Source organism: Podarcis bocagei (genome assembly GCF_964188305.1).
Source record: "Podarcis bocagei genome assembly, chromosome: 16".
Lineage (NCBI taxonomy): Eukaryota > Metazoa > Chordata > Lepidosauria > Squamata > Lacertidae > Podarcis > Podarcis bocagei.
Window position 1 is genome coordinate 21,692,836 of NC_138142.1, and position 19,420 is coordinate 21,712,255.

Consider the following 19,420-nt stretch of genomic DNA (forward strand, 5'->3'; position numbering starts at 1 on the left):
CAAATGTTCTATGATGCTTTCTTGGCCAGATGTCTGTTTTGAAAATTCTCTGGCAGAGAGCCTCGCGGTCTCATGAAACTCCCCATTTCCACTGAACGCAAAGCATGCCTGCTTATTCCACCCCCCTCCCTGTCAAATTCTGGAGAGCAGGCATCCTTCAAAACTGGATTTTCATCTGACAGCTCCCCCCATTCGATACAAAGCCTCTCACACCACTTCACAGATGGTCCCTCTCGCCCACTACAGGGTTCTTGCAAAGGAAAGAAAGCCTTCTGCCCCCTACCAAATGCCCCACTTCTTCTACTCCTGGCCAAGTCTGAAATAACCCCCTCTTGCTTTTGCTCAGGCAAAGACATCTGTCTGACATTGAGGCCTGTGCAGAGCAAGCAGCAGCAAAGGAGCTGAAAACTTGATATTGGGTGAGCCCAACACAGGGGCTAAAACACAAACTTGAATTTATTAGGAACTTGCTAGGTGCAGGTCTAAGGCTATGGACATACCAGACTTTTAAAGCATACATTTCCCTCGCCCAAGAATCTTGGGTAGTGTAGCTTAACCCTCACAGATCTACAATTCCCAGCACCCTTAAAAACTACAGTTCCCAGGTTGTTGTTTTTTTGGTTTTTTTTTGAGGGGAGGAGAAATGTGCTTTAAACGCATGCCTGAAATATTACAAAACATACGAAGCTTCTGCTGAAAATAGTAGCCTTGTGTTTTATCTGACAAGCATTGGTGAATCACTTCCCATAAAATATCTCGGAGCAATTTCACAGTCAAAGCATCGGCAGCTCTCAAAACCCAGTTAGAACAGACACAAACGATCCAAACCAATTCCATACGTGAAAACAATTTCAAATCCGATTACGGAGACAGGAGTGTGATAAAGATCTCCACTTAAAAGGCTGGAGATCCTACCACACACACCAAAAACACACTAGAGAAAGTGCCTGTCTGACGTGCAAGAAGAGTGTCCCTATTTTCCAGGGTTGTCCCTGAATTAGAGAAGCTGTCCCAGTTTTTGATTTGATCCTGGAATGTCCCCCCTTTCCTTAAAGGTAAAGGGACCCCTGACCATTAGGTCCAGCCGTGACCGACTCTGGGGTTGTGGTGCTCATCTCACTTTATTGGCCAAGGGAGCCGGCGTGCAGCTTCCGGTCATGTGGCCAACATGACTAAGCTGCTTCTGGCGAACCAGAGCAGCACACGGAAATGCTGTTTACCTTCCCGCCGGAGTGGTACCTATTTATCTATTTGCACTTTGACATGCTTTTGAACTGCTAGGTTGGCAGGAGCAGGGACCGAGCAACAGGAGCTCACCCTGTCACGGGAATTCGAACCGCCGACCTTCTGATTGGCAAGTCCTAGGCTCTGTGGTTTCTATTTTTATTGGAGAAATGTTGGAGGGTATGGAGTTATCCGACCCCCCGAGCCGCCTGTGTATAATTAGTAAAATTATCAAAATTATCATTATGGAATGGGACGTCCCTATTTTCATCAGAGAAATTTCGGAGGGTATGCCAAAGAGCAGGTGTTGCCACACTCAATCTGCTCCACTGACCTGTGGGGAGGAGTTGCGGTGGACTGCGTGGCCACCCTCTCTCCTCCGGGGGGTGGGGGACGAAGTCCCGTGTTGCCCGGGGGATCCCGGCCATGTCATTGCAGCCAGCCAATCCGGTGGCTGGGGCGTGGCCGGGAACAATTTAAACAGTGGCGCGAGCTGGAGAGCTTTCTCTTGGCTCGCTACTTTAAACTCCTGCCCTCCCTCCCTAATTTTCAGGTTTACTTTTTCATTGGCCTTGCTATCAACCTTGGTTGGTCACCGTTGAGGGGCCTGGTAGGAATTTTTCCACTTGTCAAAATTGGCATGGGGCCATTTGGTTTTCACCTACCTCAAAGCAAACGTCACAACTTTTTGTAAGGTTTTGCGGTTAGGCATTGTTTGACCTTATGATGAGGGAGGTGAGGTGTGGCCATCACCTGCCCCTCCAAGCTTAAGGGTGTTCCATTAAAGGAATATGGGGGGGGGGTGGATCTTGTCTGAAGCCCAGGGGGGAGCTAGGGCCATGGCATGACCCCACGGGAACATCTGGGGGAGCCCAAGTTGGTATGCATCGACAGGGCTCCACCTTCCGGTGGTTTACCCTTACCGGACTTCCTGCGCAGTGGACAGGAGTCAGATACTGTATAGTCAGGTCCATTCAATGCCTAAGCCAATACCACTCACAGTCTGTAATCAATAAAGTTGTGGCCAAAATTTGCCCAATAACATTAACATAGTATCTGTGTCCTGGTGTCTTATTCTTTAAGAGGGGGTGGCTGCGGGGTCTCGACATGCAAAGACATGATTCCTGTATCATACAGAAGGGCCCTCCTGATAAAAGGTATCTGCAGGCAGTAGGAGCTGTTTGTGGTTCATTGGGTCTGGTCAGGTGGAAGGCAGGGAGGCCAACAGTAGGTGGCGCCAGAGCAGGCAGGGCCGACTAATTCTAGCTTTGTCCTTAGCCTCCTCCCTGCTGAGTTATACAAGGCACAACACAGAGACTGAAGAGGAGGGGGCAGCTGATGGGCGGTGCCAACTCCTGGACTGGCGGTTAATAAAGAGGTTTCACAAATATATTTTTTAAAAAATATTATGGCACACTTTCCCCTGATCTAAACTATTTGGGGTGTGGGTGCAGTTTTTGGATGGAGAAATGCATTGCAAAATCTGGAGAAATGTGAATTTTGATGAATAGCTGCGTTTGTGAATTGTTTCAGGAAGTACAAATTAGTTAACGTTAGCATTAAAAGGATCACTCGGCCGGATTTCTCAAAACCATCATTTTTTTATTCTCTCCACTGTCAAAATCAATCAGTGTGTCCCACGATTATCTGGATGTCAAAGGATCGTTTCAGGACAGAAAGTAATTGCTTCTGGACAATTGATATTCATGTTTGCAATTGTGCCGCTTGACTTTTTTTTTTTTTTAATCGAAACATGTACACCAAGGAAATCTTGTGTCTCCACCACCATGTTCTGGATGAGAGGCATCCAACCCAAAAAGGATTGTGTGTACTTCATCACAATGATATTGGCAAGGGAGTCTTTGCAGGTATGTCAAGCTACAGCTTTTGGCCAGGTCTGTGGGAGAAATATTCGCATCAAGCAAAGAGCAGCCCTTGAAAAATTTTATGGATTCAGACTTCTTGCAAAAGCAGGTCTGTATGTCTCAAGGCTCAGAAAAAAATATGGAAATTCTACGCCTGGGCTGAGCATATTGCAGTCAGCCTGCTCTACACAGTGTAAAATGTTTTTATTGTTGAGGACCAGAGCCAGTGGTGGGGTGAGACAAAGGCCAAAGGGGCTCGGGCAGCCCCTTTAATTTCTTTTAGTTTCTGGCACACCTTTCTCATTCTCTCTCTCTCTCTATATCACTCTCATTGACACCCCCTTTCTCTTTCTGGCACCCCTTATCTTCTCTTTCTGACAATACAGTGGTACCTCGGGTTAAGAACTTAATTCGTTCCGGAGATCTGTTCTTAACCTGAAACTGTTCTTAACCTGAAGCACCACTTTAGTCAATGGGGCTTCCCGCTGCTGCTGCGCTGCCGGAGCATTATTTCTGTTCTCATCCTGAAGCAAAGTTCTTAACCCGAGGTACTATTTCTGGGTTAGCGGAGTCTGTAACCTGAAGCGTCTGTAACCCGAGGTACCACTGTACCTTTTTTCCTTTCTCTTTTTGACATCCCATTTTCTTTCTCTTTCTGACACCCAGTGTTGTGTAGTGGTTAAGAGGCTCGTAATTTGGTGAACCAGGTTCGCTTCCCTGCTCCTCCACATGCAGCTGCTGGGTGACCTTGGGCCAGTCACACTTCTCTGAAGCCTCTCAGCCTCACTCTCCTCACAGAGTGTTTGTTGTGGGGGAGGAAGGGAAAGGAGAATGTTAGTACTCCTTCGGGTACTGATAAAGCGTGTTATCAAATCCAAACTCCTCTTCTTCTTCTCCTTCTCCTCTGCGGCTCTGACACCCCATTTCTCTCTCTCTCTCTCTCTCTTTGACACTGCTTTCCCCCTTTTGGCAGCCCTTTCTCTTTCTGACACCTCCTTCCAAGGGTGCCAACTTGAATAAAATATTGGGGGGGGGGAGGTAAGCTCCGCCCCTATTAATCGATCACATGACATGGTTTTACACACGCTATTTGAATGGCAATGCCCATCAACTTTGGGGAGGCCTAACCCCCTCAAATATTTTATTGGGAGGGCCGAAGGGGCCAGCAGGCTCCGAGCGGGGAAGAGAGATCACTCTTGCCAGTGGTTTGAACTCTCAGATGACTTTTCCCATTCTCTTACCATCACCCCATCCATTGGAACTTCTCCCCATGTTTTCTTTATCTCCCTCTTGACTCCCCCCAGCTGAATGAGATAAGGCCAAGGGTGGACACAGCTTCCTTGTCCCTACGTTAGTGTCAGATCTTGGGACTGAAGGGAACTGAGTTCAAAACCCCACTCAGGCATGAAGCTCATTCGGTGGTTTGGGGCCAGTCATTACCAGCTCTCAGGCTACCTTACCTCACAAGGTTGTTGTGAGTTTAAAATGGGGAGGGGAGAGAGCCATGTGGAGCTCATTAGTGGAAAACTGGTATATCAATGTAAGATGAATGAATGAATGAAATTGGGTGATATCTGTAGCCTTGAATGATCTAGAACCAACTCCATCTATAAATCGGACAGAGTTGCAAGATGTTGTCCAGGATCCATGGCAACATATCCTTAACAGAGGACAAGAATATACACTTAAGCAACCTCTTCTTGACCAATATGAGATTAATTTAACATCAACTCCAAAATGGAGTTTGGTTTTAAATCGCCTAAAATAGGTCTTCTCAAATTTTCCTAAGCCCAGAGGTATGCTTACCCAGACCCAGCGTAAGATACATTTTTTTTTGCAACTAGTAGAAGCAATAATTCTATCATCTCTCAGTATATAGAGGATATATCAAACATTGATTCTTTTCTATAATTACCACTATGCTTGTCCAGTGGTCACTTTTAGAACTTGGAACATCACTCACAGAGTACATGGAAAACCCCTCAAACTTCTGGAAGTCAGCATAGAGGTGAACAGATATTTTGAAAACAATGTAAGATGAATATTCTCCCACAGGAGAACCTCCGATCTGTGTAAGATATGCACAAATTAGAATCATAGAATCATAGAGTTGGAAGAGACCACAAGGGCCATCGAGTCCAACCCCCTGCCAAGCAGGAAACACCATCAGAGCACTCCTGACATATGGTTGTCAAGCCTCTGCTTAAAGACCTCCAAAGAAGGAGACTCCACCACACTCCTTGGCAGCAAATTCCACTGTCGAACAGCTCTTACTGTCAGGAAGTTCTTCCTAATGTTTAGGTGGAATCTTCTTTCTTGTAGTTTGAATCCATTGCTCCGTGTCCACTTCTCTGGAGCAGCAGAAAACAACTTTTCTCCCTCCTCTATGTGATATCCTTTTATATATTTGAACATGGCTATCATATCACCCCTTAACCTCCTCTTCTCCAGGCTAAACATGCCTCCCCTTAGCTCCCCTTATTTTCCGTAACTGATTTGGCTGTTCCTGGGTGAATGAATGAATGAATGAATGAATGAATGGGTGAGGAACTTTGCAACCCCATTCCCAACCACTGGGAATCCTGCACAGTCTCCACACTCTTGTGGCTTTGGTGAATTCACCAGGCCTTGCTCACACACTTTCAGGCTAGTTTCCTAGCAATGAGGGCTAGAAGCTTGCTTTTTTATTTTTTGAGTTGGGGGGAAATAGAAATTCTCTGGAAAGTGAATCCTCTACCTGAAATCGCAGCATCCAGACAGGTGTACTGGAGCCCGTGAAGATCAGAAGACAAAGTACATAACATTTAATTCATCTAATAAGGCGACCTCACTGCAGGCTAAGCCTTTGACGATAAATGGCAGCGCGGCCTGACCGGTGATTCAAAGCCAATCACACTTTTTTCAAGAGATATGGAAATAGCACCCAGCTCTTCAGCTTACGGTACATATTTAACTTGAAGGTTGTGGTTTGCAGTGTGTGTATGTAGGGGGGAAGAACCGCGCCCTGCAAGAGGCAGAGATGACATCAATTACTCCTCCGAGCAAAACACCCATCAGTTCTGAGAGCCCGATCATCCATTATGGAGCTCTCGAGATAGCCAAGTGGTCATAACCACAGGCTGTCAAAGGGAAGAGAGTGAAAGGTAGACTGGGCCACCCGCAACAGCCTTTGAATATATTCCAGGCAAGCGAAGGTTAGAATTGCAGGCAGATCTTTGGATACGACGCCACAAAATTTGATTGAACCAAATGGGGAGAGGAACAGAGGAGGGAGATGCTCTCTGTTCTGTCAATATGACAATCTCTTGCTTCTTTTAAGATGATGGGGCTGACAGTTGCCTCTAAATTACTTTCCCCCACCTTAATTTCCCCAATGAGCATCCGATAGAGCAGAACTTAGGGGAGGGGGGGGGGGAGTTACAGGAAGGAAGGAAGGAAGAAGAAAAGAAAGTCAAAAAACGATTGTTGAATTTCTTGGATCAGAATGGGTGCAATTTCCTTGGAGTTGCCACTTCTGAAAGCTTTTACGTGCTGCCTGAGTTTGGCAGGGAACGGATGAGCAGAAATTGCTTAGGAAAAAATATATAGATATAGATATATAGATCGGCCGACAAAATAACAAAATAAATTGCTGGAGGAGAAATTGCTTGACAAAATAAAATGGTTTGAGAAGACCCCACCCCCCCTGCACCTCTGAATTCCCGTCAAGAATGCAACACAGACAAAGGTGAGAATTCTACTATGGAGAATGTAAGCACATAAGAACTTAGTAGGACCCCAATGGATCAGGCCAATGGCCCATCTAGTCCAGTATCCTGTTCTCACAGTGGCCACCCAGAGATGCCTATAGATGCATGCAGGATCTGAGCACGAGAGCCCTCTTCCCCTCCTGTGGCTTCTAATAACCGGTATTCAGAAGCGTTGCAGAGCCATCCTAGCTAGTGCCCATTGGCTGCCTTCCCGTCCCCCATGAATTTGTCCAGTCCTCTTAGAAAGCCATTCAAGTTGGCTGCCATCACTGCCTCCTGTGGCAGAGAGTTCCACAGACTGATTGATGGATTAGATTTGCATACCGCGCTTCATCAAAAGATCTCAGGGTGTTTCGCAAGATAAAAATACAGGATAAAAACACAAATGAATAAATAGTTATAATCTATTTTAACTACGTGCTGTGAGAAAAGGTTCTTTCTTTTATCTGCCCTTAATATCCCAACATTCCTCTTCATGGGATGCCCACTGGTTCTAGTCTGAGGAGAGAAGGAGAGAAACTTTTCTCTGTCTAGTTCCTCCATAACATGTATCATTTAATAAACTTCTATCAGGTCAGCTTGTACTCACCATAGGTTATAGCATGATGGAGACCTTAGCCAGCATGGCTGGCTAGCAGAATACTACTGAGCATGAATAGCTCAGTTGGATTATTATTATTATTATTATTATTATTATTATTATTATTAAATGAGTTCATTTAATAATACCTAGAGGTCTCAGGGCTGTTCACAGAAAATATCACAACATATATAATCAGAAAAAAACAACAACTCACTAACACCCCCCCCCAAAGAGCCACATTTTAAAAGGGTAAAAGGTAAAGGGACCCCTGACAATTAGGTCCAGTCATGGATGACTCTGGGGTTGCAGCGCTCATCTCGCTTTACTGGCCGAAGGAACCGGCGTACAGCTTCCGGGTCATGTGGCCAGCATGACTAAGCCACTTCTGGCGAACCAGAGCAGCACACGGAAACGCTGTTTACCTTCCCGCCAGAGCGATACCTATTTATTTACTTGCACTGCGTGCTTTCAAACTGCTAGGTTGGCAGGAGCAGGGACCGAGCAACGGGAGCTCACCCTGTCGCGGGGATTTGAACTGCCGACCTTCTGATCGGCAAGCCCTAAGCTCTGTGGTTTAACCCACAGCGCCACCCTCGTCCCATAAAAGGGTGCAGGATGTCAAACAGATCAACCAAAGGCCTGGTTAAAAATGAACATTTTTGCCTGGTGCCTAAAAGGTTTATAATGAAGGTGCCAGGCAAACTTCCCTGGGGAGAGCATTCCACAGATGGGGAGCCACTGCAGAAAAGGCCATGTTCTCATGTTGCCGGCCTCTGGATCTCTTGAGGAGGAGGCACATGAAGGAGGGCCTCAGAAGATAATCTCAGGCTACGGGGCAGTTCATATGGAAAGAGGTGGTCTAGGGTATGGTGCTGATGACACCAAGGTTGCAGGTTCGATTCCCATGAGGGACAGCTGATATTCCTGCATTGCAGGGGGTCGGACTACTAGATGATACTCAGGATCTGTCCCAACTCTATGATTCTGTGATTATCCCCTGGTCTGTGTTACATAAATGTCAGGTGTGGGGTGTTTGGCCTCCAGGCCAAAAGGTTCCCCACTCCTGATATGTGTAATGCAGCAGTCAGGAGAGAGACAAAACCACATTTGCTGGATGAGAGCTTAGGTAAAAACCTGCTCTACGCAGCAGACTTCCCTGGGAAATAATCCTTCTTGAAGCTGGGTTTGCAAGGAAGTAGTAGAGTGCAAGAAGGGATGCGGGTGGCACTGTGGGTTAAACCACAGAGCCTAGGACTTGCTGATCAGAAGGTTGGCGGTTCGAATCCCCATGACGGGGTGAGCTCCCATTGCTCAGTCCCTGCTCCTGCCAACCTAGCAGTTCGAAAGCACATCAAAGTGCAAGTAGATAAATAGGTACCGCTCTGGCGGGAAGGTAAACAGCGTTTCTGTGCACTGCTCTGGCTCGCCAGAAGCGGCTTAGTCATGCTGGCCACATGACCCGGAAGCTGTACGCCGGCTCCCTCGGCCAATAAAGCGAGATGAGCGCCGCAACCCCAGAGTCGGTCACGACTGGACCTAATGGTCAGGGGTCCCTTTACCTTTACCTTTAGTGCAAAGAGGCCCAGAGAGCCTAAGTTGGCTACAGTCATCTTTCAAGCATACACTCAGTTGCAGACGTGATTTTTCTGCCATGTTGACCCGGGGAACGGCCTTTGTTGCTTTAAAAGCCACATGCATAAAGCGCCCTTGCAAATTCGCATTATTTCATGCTAGATTTCATTGTGCTGCTTTGCCCCAAAGACTCAGATTGGAAAGGGAGAGAGGCAGTGATGGATACAGACCAATGCTTTCCATCTCTCTCTCTCTCTCTCTCTTTCTCTCTCTCTCTCTCTCTCTCTCTCTCTGCAAGTGTGTTTCCTCCAAAATAGCATTGGGGGGTGGGGGAAGCTGCCTGCTAGCTGACTCTGTAATAAAGCGAAAGGTTCTGGAATTAGCTGTGCGGCAGTAAATTTCCAGGATAATATAAAAAAAACAACAACCCATCTACAAAAGCATTTTCATCTTTGTTCAAAACTGCAGTCAACTAGCAGAATTTCTCAGGCGTCAGAGGATGAAGTTAACGGCAGGCACCCAAGGCATCAAAAAGGGACGGTTCGTAAGCACCCACAACCACCCACTGTGTCTCATTTCGATCTCCCTGCCTCTCCCTGCAAATGCCATCTCCGAACTTCACCCCCCACATCACCTTCATTGCTCGCCTCTGGAGTGAGCACCAGCAATGTGGTGTAGTGGTTAGAGTACAAGGGAGCAGTGCCTGGGAGAACCAAGGCTCAAATCACCCCCACCCCCACTCAGCCATGCTGAAGCTCCTTGGGCAACCTTGGGCCATAGTCACTTTCTCTCAGCCTAACCTACCTTGCAGGGTTGTCGTGAGGATAAAGTGGAGAGGGAATTAATTTATATTGGGGGATTACCGGTTTGTTTTGGTTCTTATTTTTTATTATGTATTTTGTGGTGGTTTTTTTTTACTGTAATTCTATGTTGTGAACTGCCCTGAGACCTATGGGTATATAGGGTGGTATACAAATTTAATTAATAAAAATAATAATATAATACAGTACCTCGGGTTACATACACTTCAGGTTACATACGCTTCAGGTTACAGACTCCCCTAACCCAGAAATAGTACCTCGGATTAAGAACTTTGCTTCAGGATGAGAACAGAAATTATGCAGTGGTGGTGCGGCAGCAACAGGAGGCCCCATTAACTAAAGTGGTGCTTCAGGTTAAGAACGGACCTCCAGAACGAATTAAGTACTTAACCCAAGGTACCACTGTATTATTTTTTCTAGGCACATATCCCCCCCAATATAAACTCTTTCCCACGATATCCTTTTTTTAAAAGTGAATATTGAGGAGAAGGCTATCACTAGCTGCTAGTGACGGTTGGCTGCATCTTCCCTAGATTATCAGAGACAGGATACCTCTAAATGCTGGTTGCTAGGGACACACAAGCAGAAGAGGACTATTACTCTCATCACGGCCTGTCTACGAGCCATCTGATTGGCCGCTGTGGGATGCAGGACTAACTAGGTGGCCCTTTGCTCTGATCCTAGCAGGTCTCTTTTTTACATCCTTATTTATTAGAGAAAGCTCCTCATTATGAGCAGGTACATTCTTCTGAACATAAAGGCGGCTGTTCCCATTTGGCTTATCCGTTTCCAACACTAACAGTTTGCAGACATGAAAAAGCACATTGATGCTTTGCTCTTAAGCAAGAGGCTTACAGAAGCTTCTGTTGGTTGTGAGATAAATCGCCCCTTGTTCGTTTGTTTCTTTGAAGCCTCTTTTGGGAGGGGGGAGACGGCAACCCCACCTTGCATGGAAGGGTGTCTGTGCCTTTATATAAAGGATTGGAAACTGCCAGCCCATAGGCCTAATCTAGCCCACCAAGCCTCTCCATTTGGCCCACGAGGCCATTTTAATTAAGTCGTTCCCACCTGACACCCAGTCCAGAGAGGCCACCACCTTCCTTCTCCTTAGTGGCAGTACAGTGGTACCTCAGGTTACAGACGCTTCAGGTTACAGACTCCGCTAACCCAGAAATAGAAGAACTTTGCTTCAGGATGATAACTGAAATCGCGCTGCGGCTACCATCATTTACCGCCGTTTAGCTACCACCATTAGCTAAAGTGGTACCTCAGGTTAAGGACAGTTTCAGGTTAAGAACGGACCTCCAGAACAAATTAAGTTCTTAACCCGAGGTACCGCTCTATTGCCTTTGTGGAACTCAGCAAGGAGGGGGATGAGTGCAAAACTAGAATTGGTTGGCTCCGAGCCTTGTCTGTCATGGGCTCTGGCTGCGCCTCCTGTTGGTCTCTCTACCTTCTGCCTACCAGTCCAGATGGGCACAACCAACCACTGGGTTATGGGGGTGGGTGTTCAAGACTAAGTCAGTGGTTCTCATGTAGTTAAGTACTATGAATTCCCTGTTTTTCAAAAGCCAAGCCATGGACCCCCTTCTTTTGAAAATTTAGATGTCTCTATGCAGTGCTGTCTTTCTAGAAAAAGAGGTCCTGGAATTCACCATGAACGCCTCCCTTGTTCTCTTATAATGGCAATGGCCAGAATGGAGTTCTGGCTGAAAAAAAGCCCTGTCTCTATGGTAGTCTTTATGTGAATGGTGCCATGGGCCCCTTGGGTGGGTTATGTAGATCCCCAGGGTCCATGTGTTGGTTTCTGTGTGTTGCCACTGTGCAGTGCTCTTGGAGTCACAAGACTCTGTTTACATTCCAGAGACATTCCAGGCTGTTGGAAGTCTCAAGGAAGACAGGTGATGGATGTGATATTACTGGTTTCCTGTTCCTTTGTTTTTCAGTTGCTCTCTGCTTTCACAGAGAGAGCATGTATATTTCTTTTCTGTCTGCGTAGTTAGGAATAAAACTCTTTAGCAACGTAGCTCATAAACTTCTCGTCCTTCCCTGTGCTGGATACTCTGCGTAATGGGGGAACGTGCTTGGAGCCTTATCAGAGGCTCAGGTCGTTAATCACGTCGGAGGCGATTCCGGAGGACTCGACCAGAAGAGTTGCTTGGTCGAACGCAAGTCTGACACCATGGACCACCAATTGGGAACCACCGGACTAAGTTTTTGCTGGCTTGAGTCGACACATCTCCTTTCTAACCTTTGACTTAAAGGTTTGCATACAAAGGTATTATTATTATTAATTATTATTATTATTATTATTATTATTATTATTATTATTATTATTATTATTACTATTACTATTTGATTAAACTGCCTCTTGCATGTACATTTTCTCACGAGAACCAAAAATGAAACACTCGGTTCATTTAAGAATGTGAGAAGACCCCTGCTGGATCAGGCCCAGTGGCCAATCTAGTCCGGCATCCTGTTCTCCCAATGGCCAACCAGATGCAAGCAGGATCTGAGCACAAGAGCCCTCTCCCCTCCTGTGGCTTCCAACAACTGGTATTCAGAAGCATTGCTGCATCTGTCTGTCTGTGGAGGGAGAGCAGAGCCTTTGTGGCTAGTAGCCATTTGTGCTGACTTGGTTACTGAACCTTCCTTGGCCTTAACTGGGGCAAGCTTCCTTGCAACTGAACCTGAACTGGAACCAAGCCAAAACAATGTTAACTGTTTACCTGCCTGCCAACCACCCTGTTCATCCTCTGCAAATCCTATTGATTGATTGATTGATTGATTGATTGCAAAAACAAACTTCAAATATCAACATATCGCATAGAATAATCAATACAAAGTAAGAAGACATAAAAAGAATAAAAACGACTTCCCTCCACCCGTATGTGACTTCTCCTTTTAAATTTACTTCCCTCGTTGTGTCCTTATTCTATCTTATACCACCATTTCTGCTATGCCTGTCATTACTCTATCTCTTCTCCTTGCAATAGCTTAGACTTCATATCAATATTTCAGTACTCATCCTCTGCAAATCCTGTGGCTCCTCCTTTTCTTTCTCTTCTTTTGCTTCCTCTCCCACTTTCAGTTACAAGATCTTTGGGGCAGAGTCCTGTATATCTTTAAAAATGCTTATAGAGTATACTGACTGTGACAATAAACAGCAACACCTCCCTTCATGTTTGAAAATAGGGATTCCCCTCCACTGTCAGGACCTCTGTAGTTCAACTCCAATCAACATTAGGGATTATGATACAAAAGGAATCAAGGTGACCCCTGGTCTCCTGCCAGGTGAGATTTGCTCTGGATTAATATAATCAGAATTTGTATTCAAAAAAGAAAAAGAATTAGATGTCACGAACAAGCCCAGGGATTCAGCGTTCCTTTCCCTGCATTAACCTGACAGTAAAAGGTCTGGGATGAAAATGCCATTGGAGAATGAGACCTTGACCGCCTCTGCAGTCTTTGTTACAACAACAGATGCAGGCAGTCATTAGCTGGTCTCCTAAGAAGATCTTGTTATCTAGAGCTGCACTCTTCCCTCCCAGTCCTTTGCCAGTGAGCCGAGAGCTTCCCTGTATCATTGCCCCCCAAAGCAGCCCACAATCTGTCTCGCCAGAGCTTGGCAATGCTGCCCTCCAACAAGATGCCCAGCAACCCTGACCATCGTGACAGCATCATCACTAGCACCCGCCTTAACTGCCCCACTCGGAAAGTCGGTTCAAGGCAGGATCAGTGTCGCTCGCCAAAGCTCTTCAAATGCCCCGGAGGCAGTCTGGGCATTTATCTCTGCTAAAGCATGCATATGTTCAATTGCAAGGCATTTTTTAATAATGAGGGAGGTGAGGGTCACTTTCTCCAACACTTGTGTTCATGCTTGAGCTCGTTTACCAGTTGATAACCATATTCCCATCCGGAATGAGATTTATTAAAAAGATTTTCAAGCATTACAAATGGTTAAATGTAAACGATTTCAAGAGGCAGCACACAGGAATCTGGGAAGCTGCCTTATACTGAATCAGACCATCCAGCTCAATGCAGTCTACACTGACTGGCAGAGGCTCTGGGGGTGGGGTGGGGGGTTTGCAGATATAAGGCATTCCAAGTCCTACCGGGAGATGCCAGGGATTGAATCTGGAATCTCCAGCATGCAAGGTCCTGTAGATACTCTATCACTGAGCCAATGTCCATTTGCATATATCAGAAACTAAATTGGGATGGAGATATGCATTTTTTAAAAATAAAACAATGAAGAAATAGTTTAAAGCGGTTCTCAACCTGTGGGTCCCCAGATGTTGTTGGACTACAACTCTCATCATCCCTGAGCTCTGGGGTGATGGGAGTTGTAGTTCAACAACATCTGGGGACCCACAGGTTGAGAAAGGCTGGAAGGAAAAAGAGGAAATGCAAGAGGAACTAAGGCAGACTAGCAAGGGTGCAGCCTACCCTCTGTATGTTTTGGACTACAACTCCCATCAGTCTCTGCCAACGGTGATGTTGGGATCCAATACATACAGTGGGCAGCAGGTACGTGAATGTTGGCATAATGAGTCACCCACCTGAAATAAAGACTTGCACGTGATTACTTTGGGCACAGATAATGAAAGGCAATCAAATGATCCAGGAGTCATCCGTAGGAGTCAAATCTCATTGGGCTTTCGTTTGGTGAGATATTTTTACCCAATATGAGAAGGTTTTCTCAAACCATTATTTTAATAGACAGTACCTTCTCACTGCAGTAAGGAGGGAAATGATGTAAGTGGTGCTTTTGTAGGTTTTTTTTTAATGTTTCTAATGGCGTAACAAATGGGAAGTGTGGGAGACAAGCTTGTGTACTCGGAGCATACAGGGATTTGGGCTTTCAAACATTAGCACCTATTGCTTCAGAGCGCTTCATTCTAGCTGTTGATGTTTGCTTGTCATTATGGTTAATTGCTGCAATATACACACTTTGGGAGCCCAGCAGATGTAATACGTAAGATTAAAAACTACAGTGCAAAATATAAATTGTAAGAAATCGTGACCACAGTCAATGTATCCTTTCTCTTTGTTGTCTATTCAGGGCTGATAAAAGAACATACTTTTTCACACAGCACATAGTTAAACTCACTCCCCACAAGAAGCAGTGATGGTGACCAGCAGGCTCTTTTTATGTTCTTATGAGGAATGAAACAAAGCCTCTGTTTCCAAACTGTCCCTCTCTAAAGATTCTGCAAGCACCACACCTCCTTCCTTCTCAACAAGAACAGAAATGCTGTAAGAATGTTATTCTTTATAGATAGTCAACGCCTGCATTCCCAGAGGTCACTATATTCTCTTGAATAAGCTATATCAGCCTGGTGCCTTCCAGACTTTTTGGGCTACAACCTCCGTCAGCCCTAGGAAAATTTTATCCGAACCTTAAATTTGAAGCTGGGGCAACCAGCCCTTTATCACCTCCAATATACACAGATGGTCAGCTTCTTGAAGGAAGCTATCAGTTATTGGTAAGAAGTTCATAGGTATGGAAGAGTTGCCCTCAGAAGTTATATGTGGGGAGGGGGTGGCTGAGGAACCAAAGTGCTTTATGAAAGACCCTCTAGAGAAGCAGATTGACAGTCTTCCGTCCCCTTTCCAGAAAGGAAATGAGCAACCAACCCAAATGCAACCAACAGGAACTTAAGGAGCTGCCGTATAATGAGTTGGACTGGTGGCTCTCTAGGGTTTTAGATGGGGAATCTTTCTCAGCCCTACCTGGAGATGCCATTGGGGATTGAACCTGGGACCTTCTGCATGCAAAACAGATGCTCAACCTACTGAGCTATGGTCCTTCACCATATTGAATCAGACAATTAATCCATCCAGCTCAATACTATATAAACTGACTGGGAGTGGCTCTCAAGGGTTTCAGAATGGAAGTCCTACCTGGAGATCCTGGGCATGGAACCAGGGAACTTCAAGTTGCATCACAGGCTCAATAGCTAGCTGTTCCTAATGCCAGTGATAGTGGAGAATTATGTGTGCTGTTCCATATCAACATCTCTTCCCAGAATGTGAAAGCAATGGAAGCACCATCACTGAGAGATGCCTGGACAAATATTTGCACCCAAAATGTCATTTATGTGCTGGGGTGGACTTCTGCGTGGGGATTTTGTTTGACCCTACAGTGCCACCAGCCCCTATAAGCCCCACTTGGCAAGAGTGCCAATTCTTGCGCTTATCCATGCAATAATCTGGGAGAAGCCACATAGATTGCTGTACTTGCCCTAAGCCTCTTGGAAGAGCTGCAGCTCAGTCCTATGGGTAATCCTCCTGAATTCTAGCAGAAATGTTGCAAAACAGCAGTGCAGGAAACTCCAGCGCCAACAAACTCCCCGGTGTGCAGCTCGGGGAGTTTTATTTGAAAAATGCTGCTGTCTTTCCGTCCCAAAGTCCATTTATTTATTTAGCAAAATGTATGTGCCGCTTTACTTATTTATTCCCCAAGATTGATATAATGCTTGATGGTAATAAAATAAAAGCCAGTGGTAATGTAGTGGTTAGAGCATCAGAGTAGGACCTGGAGGGGACAAGGGTTCAAATTCCCACTTGGGCATGAAGCTCACAGGGTGACTTTGGGCAAGTGGCTGTCTCTCAGCCTAGCCTACCTCACAAGGTTGTTGTGGAGATTAAATGAGGAACATGCATATTACCCTGAGATCCCTGGAGAGAAAAAACGAGGGATATAAATGCAATAAAGTAAATAATAAAACCTCAAAGGAGTTTACAAAAAGAACAAAGCTATAACGTTTTCAGTTTTTTCATTAAAAGGAAATGCTTAAAAACAAATATTGAAATCATTAAAAAATATCATTTAAAAATATATATAATTGTAAATAAACCTCTGAACAGTTTAATAATATGTATGTGTGCCACATACAATTTCCTTCCTCATCACCTTCACCTTTGGACTTTACACCTTTTAAAGGTCAGAGCACATCAGTAAGCCTAACTTTATTTTTCAAACATCCAGTTGCTCACACATCATGGCTTTTTACAAAAGGGACTAAAAGGTCAGACTCCTCTGCCATTCTTCCGCACTCCTGAATTTTTGTGTTTAGGTGGATGCAATTTTAATATCTTTTTTTAGTCATTCCCAAACCAGGGCACACTTGCTGTGTTCTAGATGCATCAATTTCAGTCTCTTGCTCACCCTATCCTGAATGTTGGGTAGTGGAGGAAAGTAACTGTACATTTACAAAAAGTTGTGTTTTTTAAATGCCATTAAATCTGTTTCAGATTGACCGGAGAATAGGCACATCATCAAGGCTCAACCCCCAAACCTATCTTGCTTCTAAAACCCAACCATCACCACCTTCATAATCAATATATTTGATTTGCTCTTGCAGATGCTACTCTTTAGCTCCCCTGCTCCCACCAAAGCCCAGCTGGTCTAGAAAAAGTTTTCATGCCCACCTCCTCCATTCACAGAGATGCTCGGTGCACAAAACCAGGGAAGAGTCATTGTTTATTCCTGATGTACATTTTTCAGGATCTAACCCACCCCATCCTGAATTCTGCAAGGTGGTAGGAAAGGATGCAGGTGCCGTAAAGTGACAGTATATTAAATATGGTGGTTTTTTTTAAAAAAAAGTCATTAAAACTCGAACATTCAGAGAGATTGGACATATTCTTCAAAGCTCAACCCCAAAACCTTTCTTGCTCCTTAATAAGCCAACCACCACCATCCAGGTATCTGATATGCTCCTGCAGGCTCTTAATTTCTACAGGTCCAGGAAAAGTTTCCACATCCACCTCCTCATTTACACACAGACTCTCACAAACCCCTGATCTACCCCAATTAGGGAAGATCTCTTAGCCATTGATCAAACAGAAGGCGAGAGGGTTCCTGACTCCCTGCACCCACAGGGCTGGAGCAAAGGGTCCTCTTCCTCGATAATTGTTATTTACCATTTAATATGCAAAATCCCTGAGTAGCTTACAATAAATATAGTAAGATAAGGGGGGGGGGGAGCGGAGCAAAATGCATATACTACATTGAAAACCCAAACCACAGAGAAATACATCAGTCAAGACAGAGAAGTCATCAATAAAACATGCGGTTAAACATTTATTTATTTGTTTGTTTATATCCCGCCTTTTCCCCAAGACCAGGGCTCAAGGCGGCTTACACAATGCAGATAAAACGAAGGAGGCAGAAAAGCATATGCAAATTAATAGTTAAAAAGTATAACGGAATTAAAGCAAGATTAAAAACAACAACAGATCTACTAAAACGCAGAGAGTAAAAGCAGCAAAAGCACTATTTTCATAGCTCTTTCCTTACAAAACGGCCAGTCTCCCCCGTGCCCCAGCATGTTGGAATAAAACAGAATAAACCGCGGAAGGAGAGGAAGGAGGCAGCCGGTCTAGCTTCAAATACAGAGCAATGCGAACAAGTTTCCTACCTGGCCAGGGGCTTGCGAGAGGTGATGCTGGCCACGATGACGCTGCCGGGTCTTGGCGTGGCCACGGCTTTGAAGGTCCCTCTCCAGAACTTCTCGAACAGCTGCTTTTCGCCCTGCTGGACGCTCGCCATGGCCCGACCGTCAAAGCGCCGCCGCGCTCGGAACTGTCCAGGGTTCTGAAATGTTACATTTCCGCCTCTCCGAGCCCGGGGGCTCTCTCACCTGGCCGGCGCCTGCCTAAGACGGTTTGCCCTGGCGGGGTAATAGCCTGGATCGACAATATTTTTGGGGGGAAGTCACCAAGCCCTGTGTTTCCTGCGTAAGGGAAGCGCCTCCGTCTGCCTCCCGACCCGGCTGTGCGTGCGCGCTAAGCCCAGGCAGGCGGGCGTTTTGTCTTTGCTCCGATGTGACGCGCAGCTCGGGGGGCTGGTCAATTTTCAAGAGCTGCTGCTGCGCTCTCTCCTCCTCCGTCTGCCTGGAAAACATCAGACAAAAGACGGAGGGGCTCCTCCAGCCCGAATCAGCATCACAAAGGGCGGCTGGTCCCCGGGTCCTCCGGGCGTGTGCCTGTCAATGGCCTGGGAGGGGAGAACGGGGGTGGGGAGGACAGGGCGAGGCGCTGACTCAGACGCGATTTAATTGAGAAGGGGAGGAAATGAGCAGAAACTCACGCTCGCCCCTCCAGCTGCTTGTATGCATCTCTTCCCCGCCCCCAGCAGAATCGGAGAGGGAGGGGAGGGAAGGAACAAGCCTAATTAAATAACCTCACCCCCCCTATTTTGGAGAGAGGCGGGGTAAGGACAGGCCCTCAAGTGCTCAGCGCAATGGCACTTCCTAAGGACTCACAGTCTGTCGCAGGCAAACACAAAGGCTTGAGCTTGCACTTTGTTCGTTTCACGAAATTTATTATGTCCCGCTCGACTGCGAAATAAAATAAAGCCTGAAAGCGGTTAACAAAAATAAAATAAAACAGTGAAATTATCAGTAAAAACAACTGTTTAAAACGTCAACTGGAAAAAATGTATTCGAATGTATTCAAATAAGCTGTGATAAATTATATACTGTACATCTGATTGTCCCAAAAACGATGCTAATCAAGCCTTTTAACGAAAAATTAAATTGCCATATCTAACCTCCCCCCTCAAAAAATAATAATATTTAAGTTAAAAACGAA

General features: G+C 45.6%; 1 protein-coding gene across 1 annotated transcript in view; it reads right to left on the bottom strand.

Annotated features, from left to right (window-relative positions):
- Positions 1–18,942, bottom strand: part of SRRM4 (serine/arginine repetitive matrix 4) — a 124,935-nt gene extending 105,993 nt beyond the window's left edge. The window contains exon 1 of the mRNA XM_081175287.1: positions 18,247–18,942. Within this exon, the coding sequence (XP_081031413.1) occupies positions 18,247–18,377 (131 nt within the window). The 5' untranslated portion in view covers positions 18,378–18,942. The remainder of the gene's footprint in view (positions 1–18,246) is intronic.
- Between the last annotated feature and the right edge of the window lie 478 nt (positions 18,943–19,420).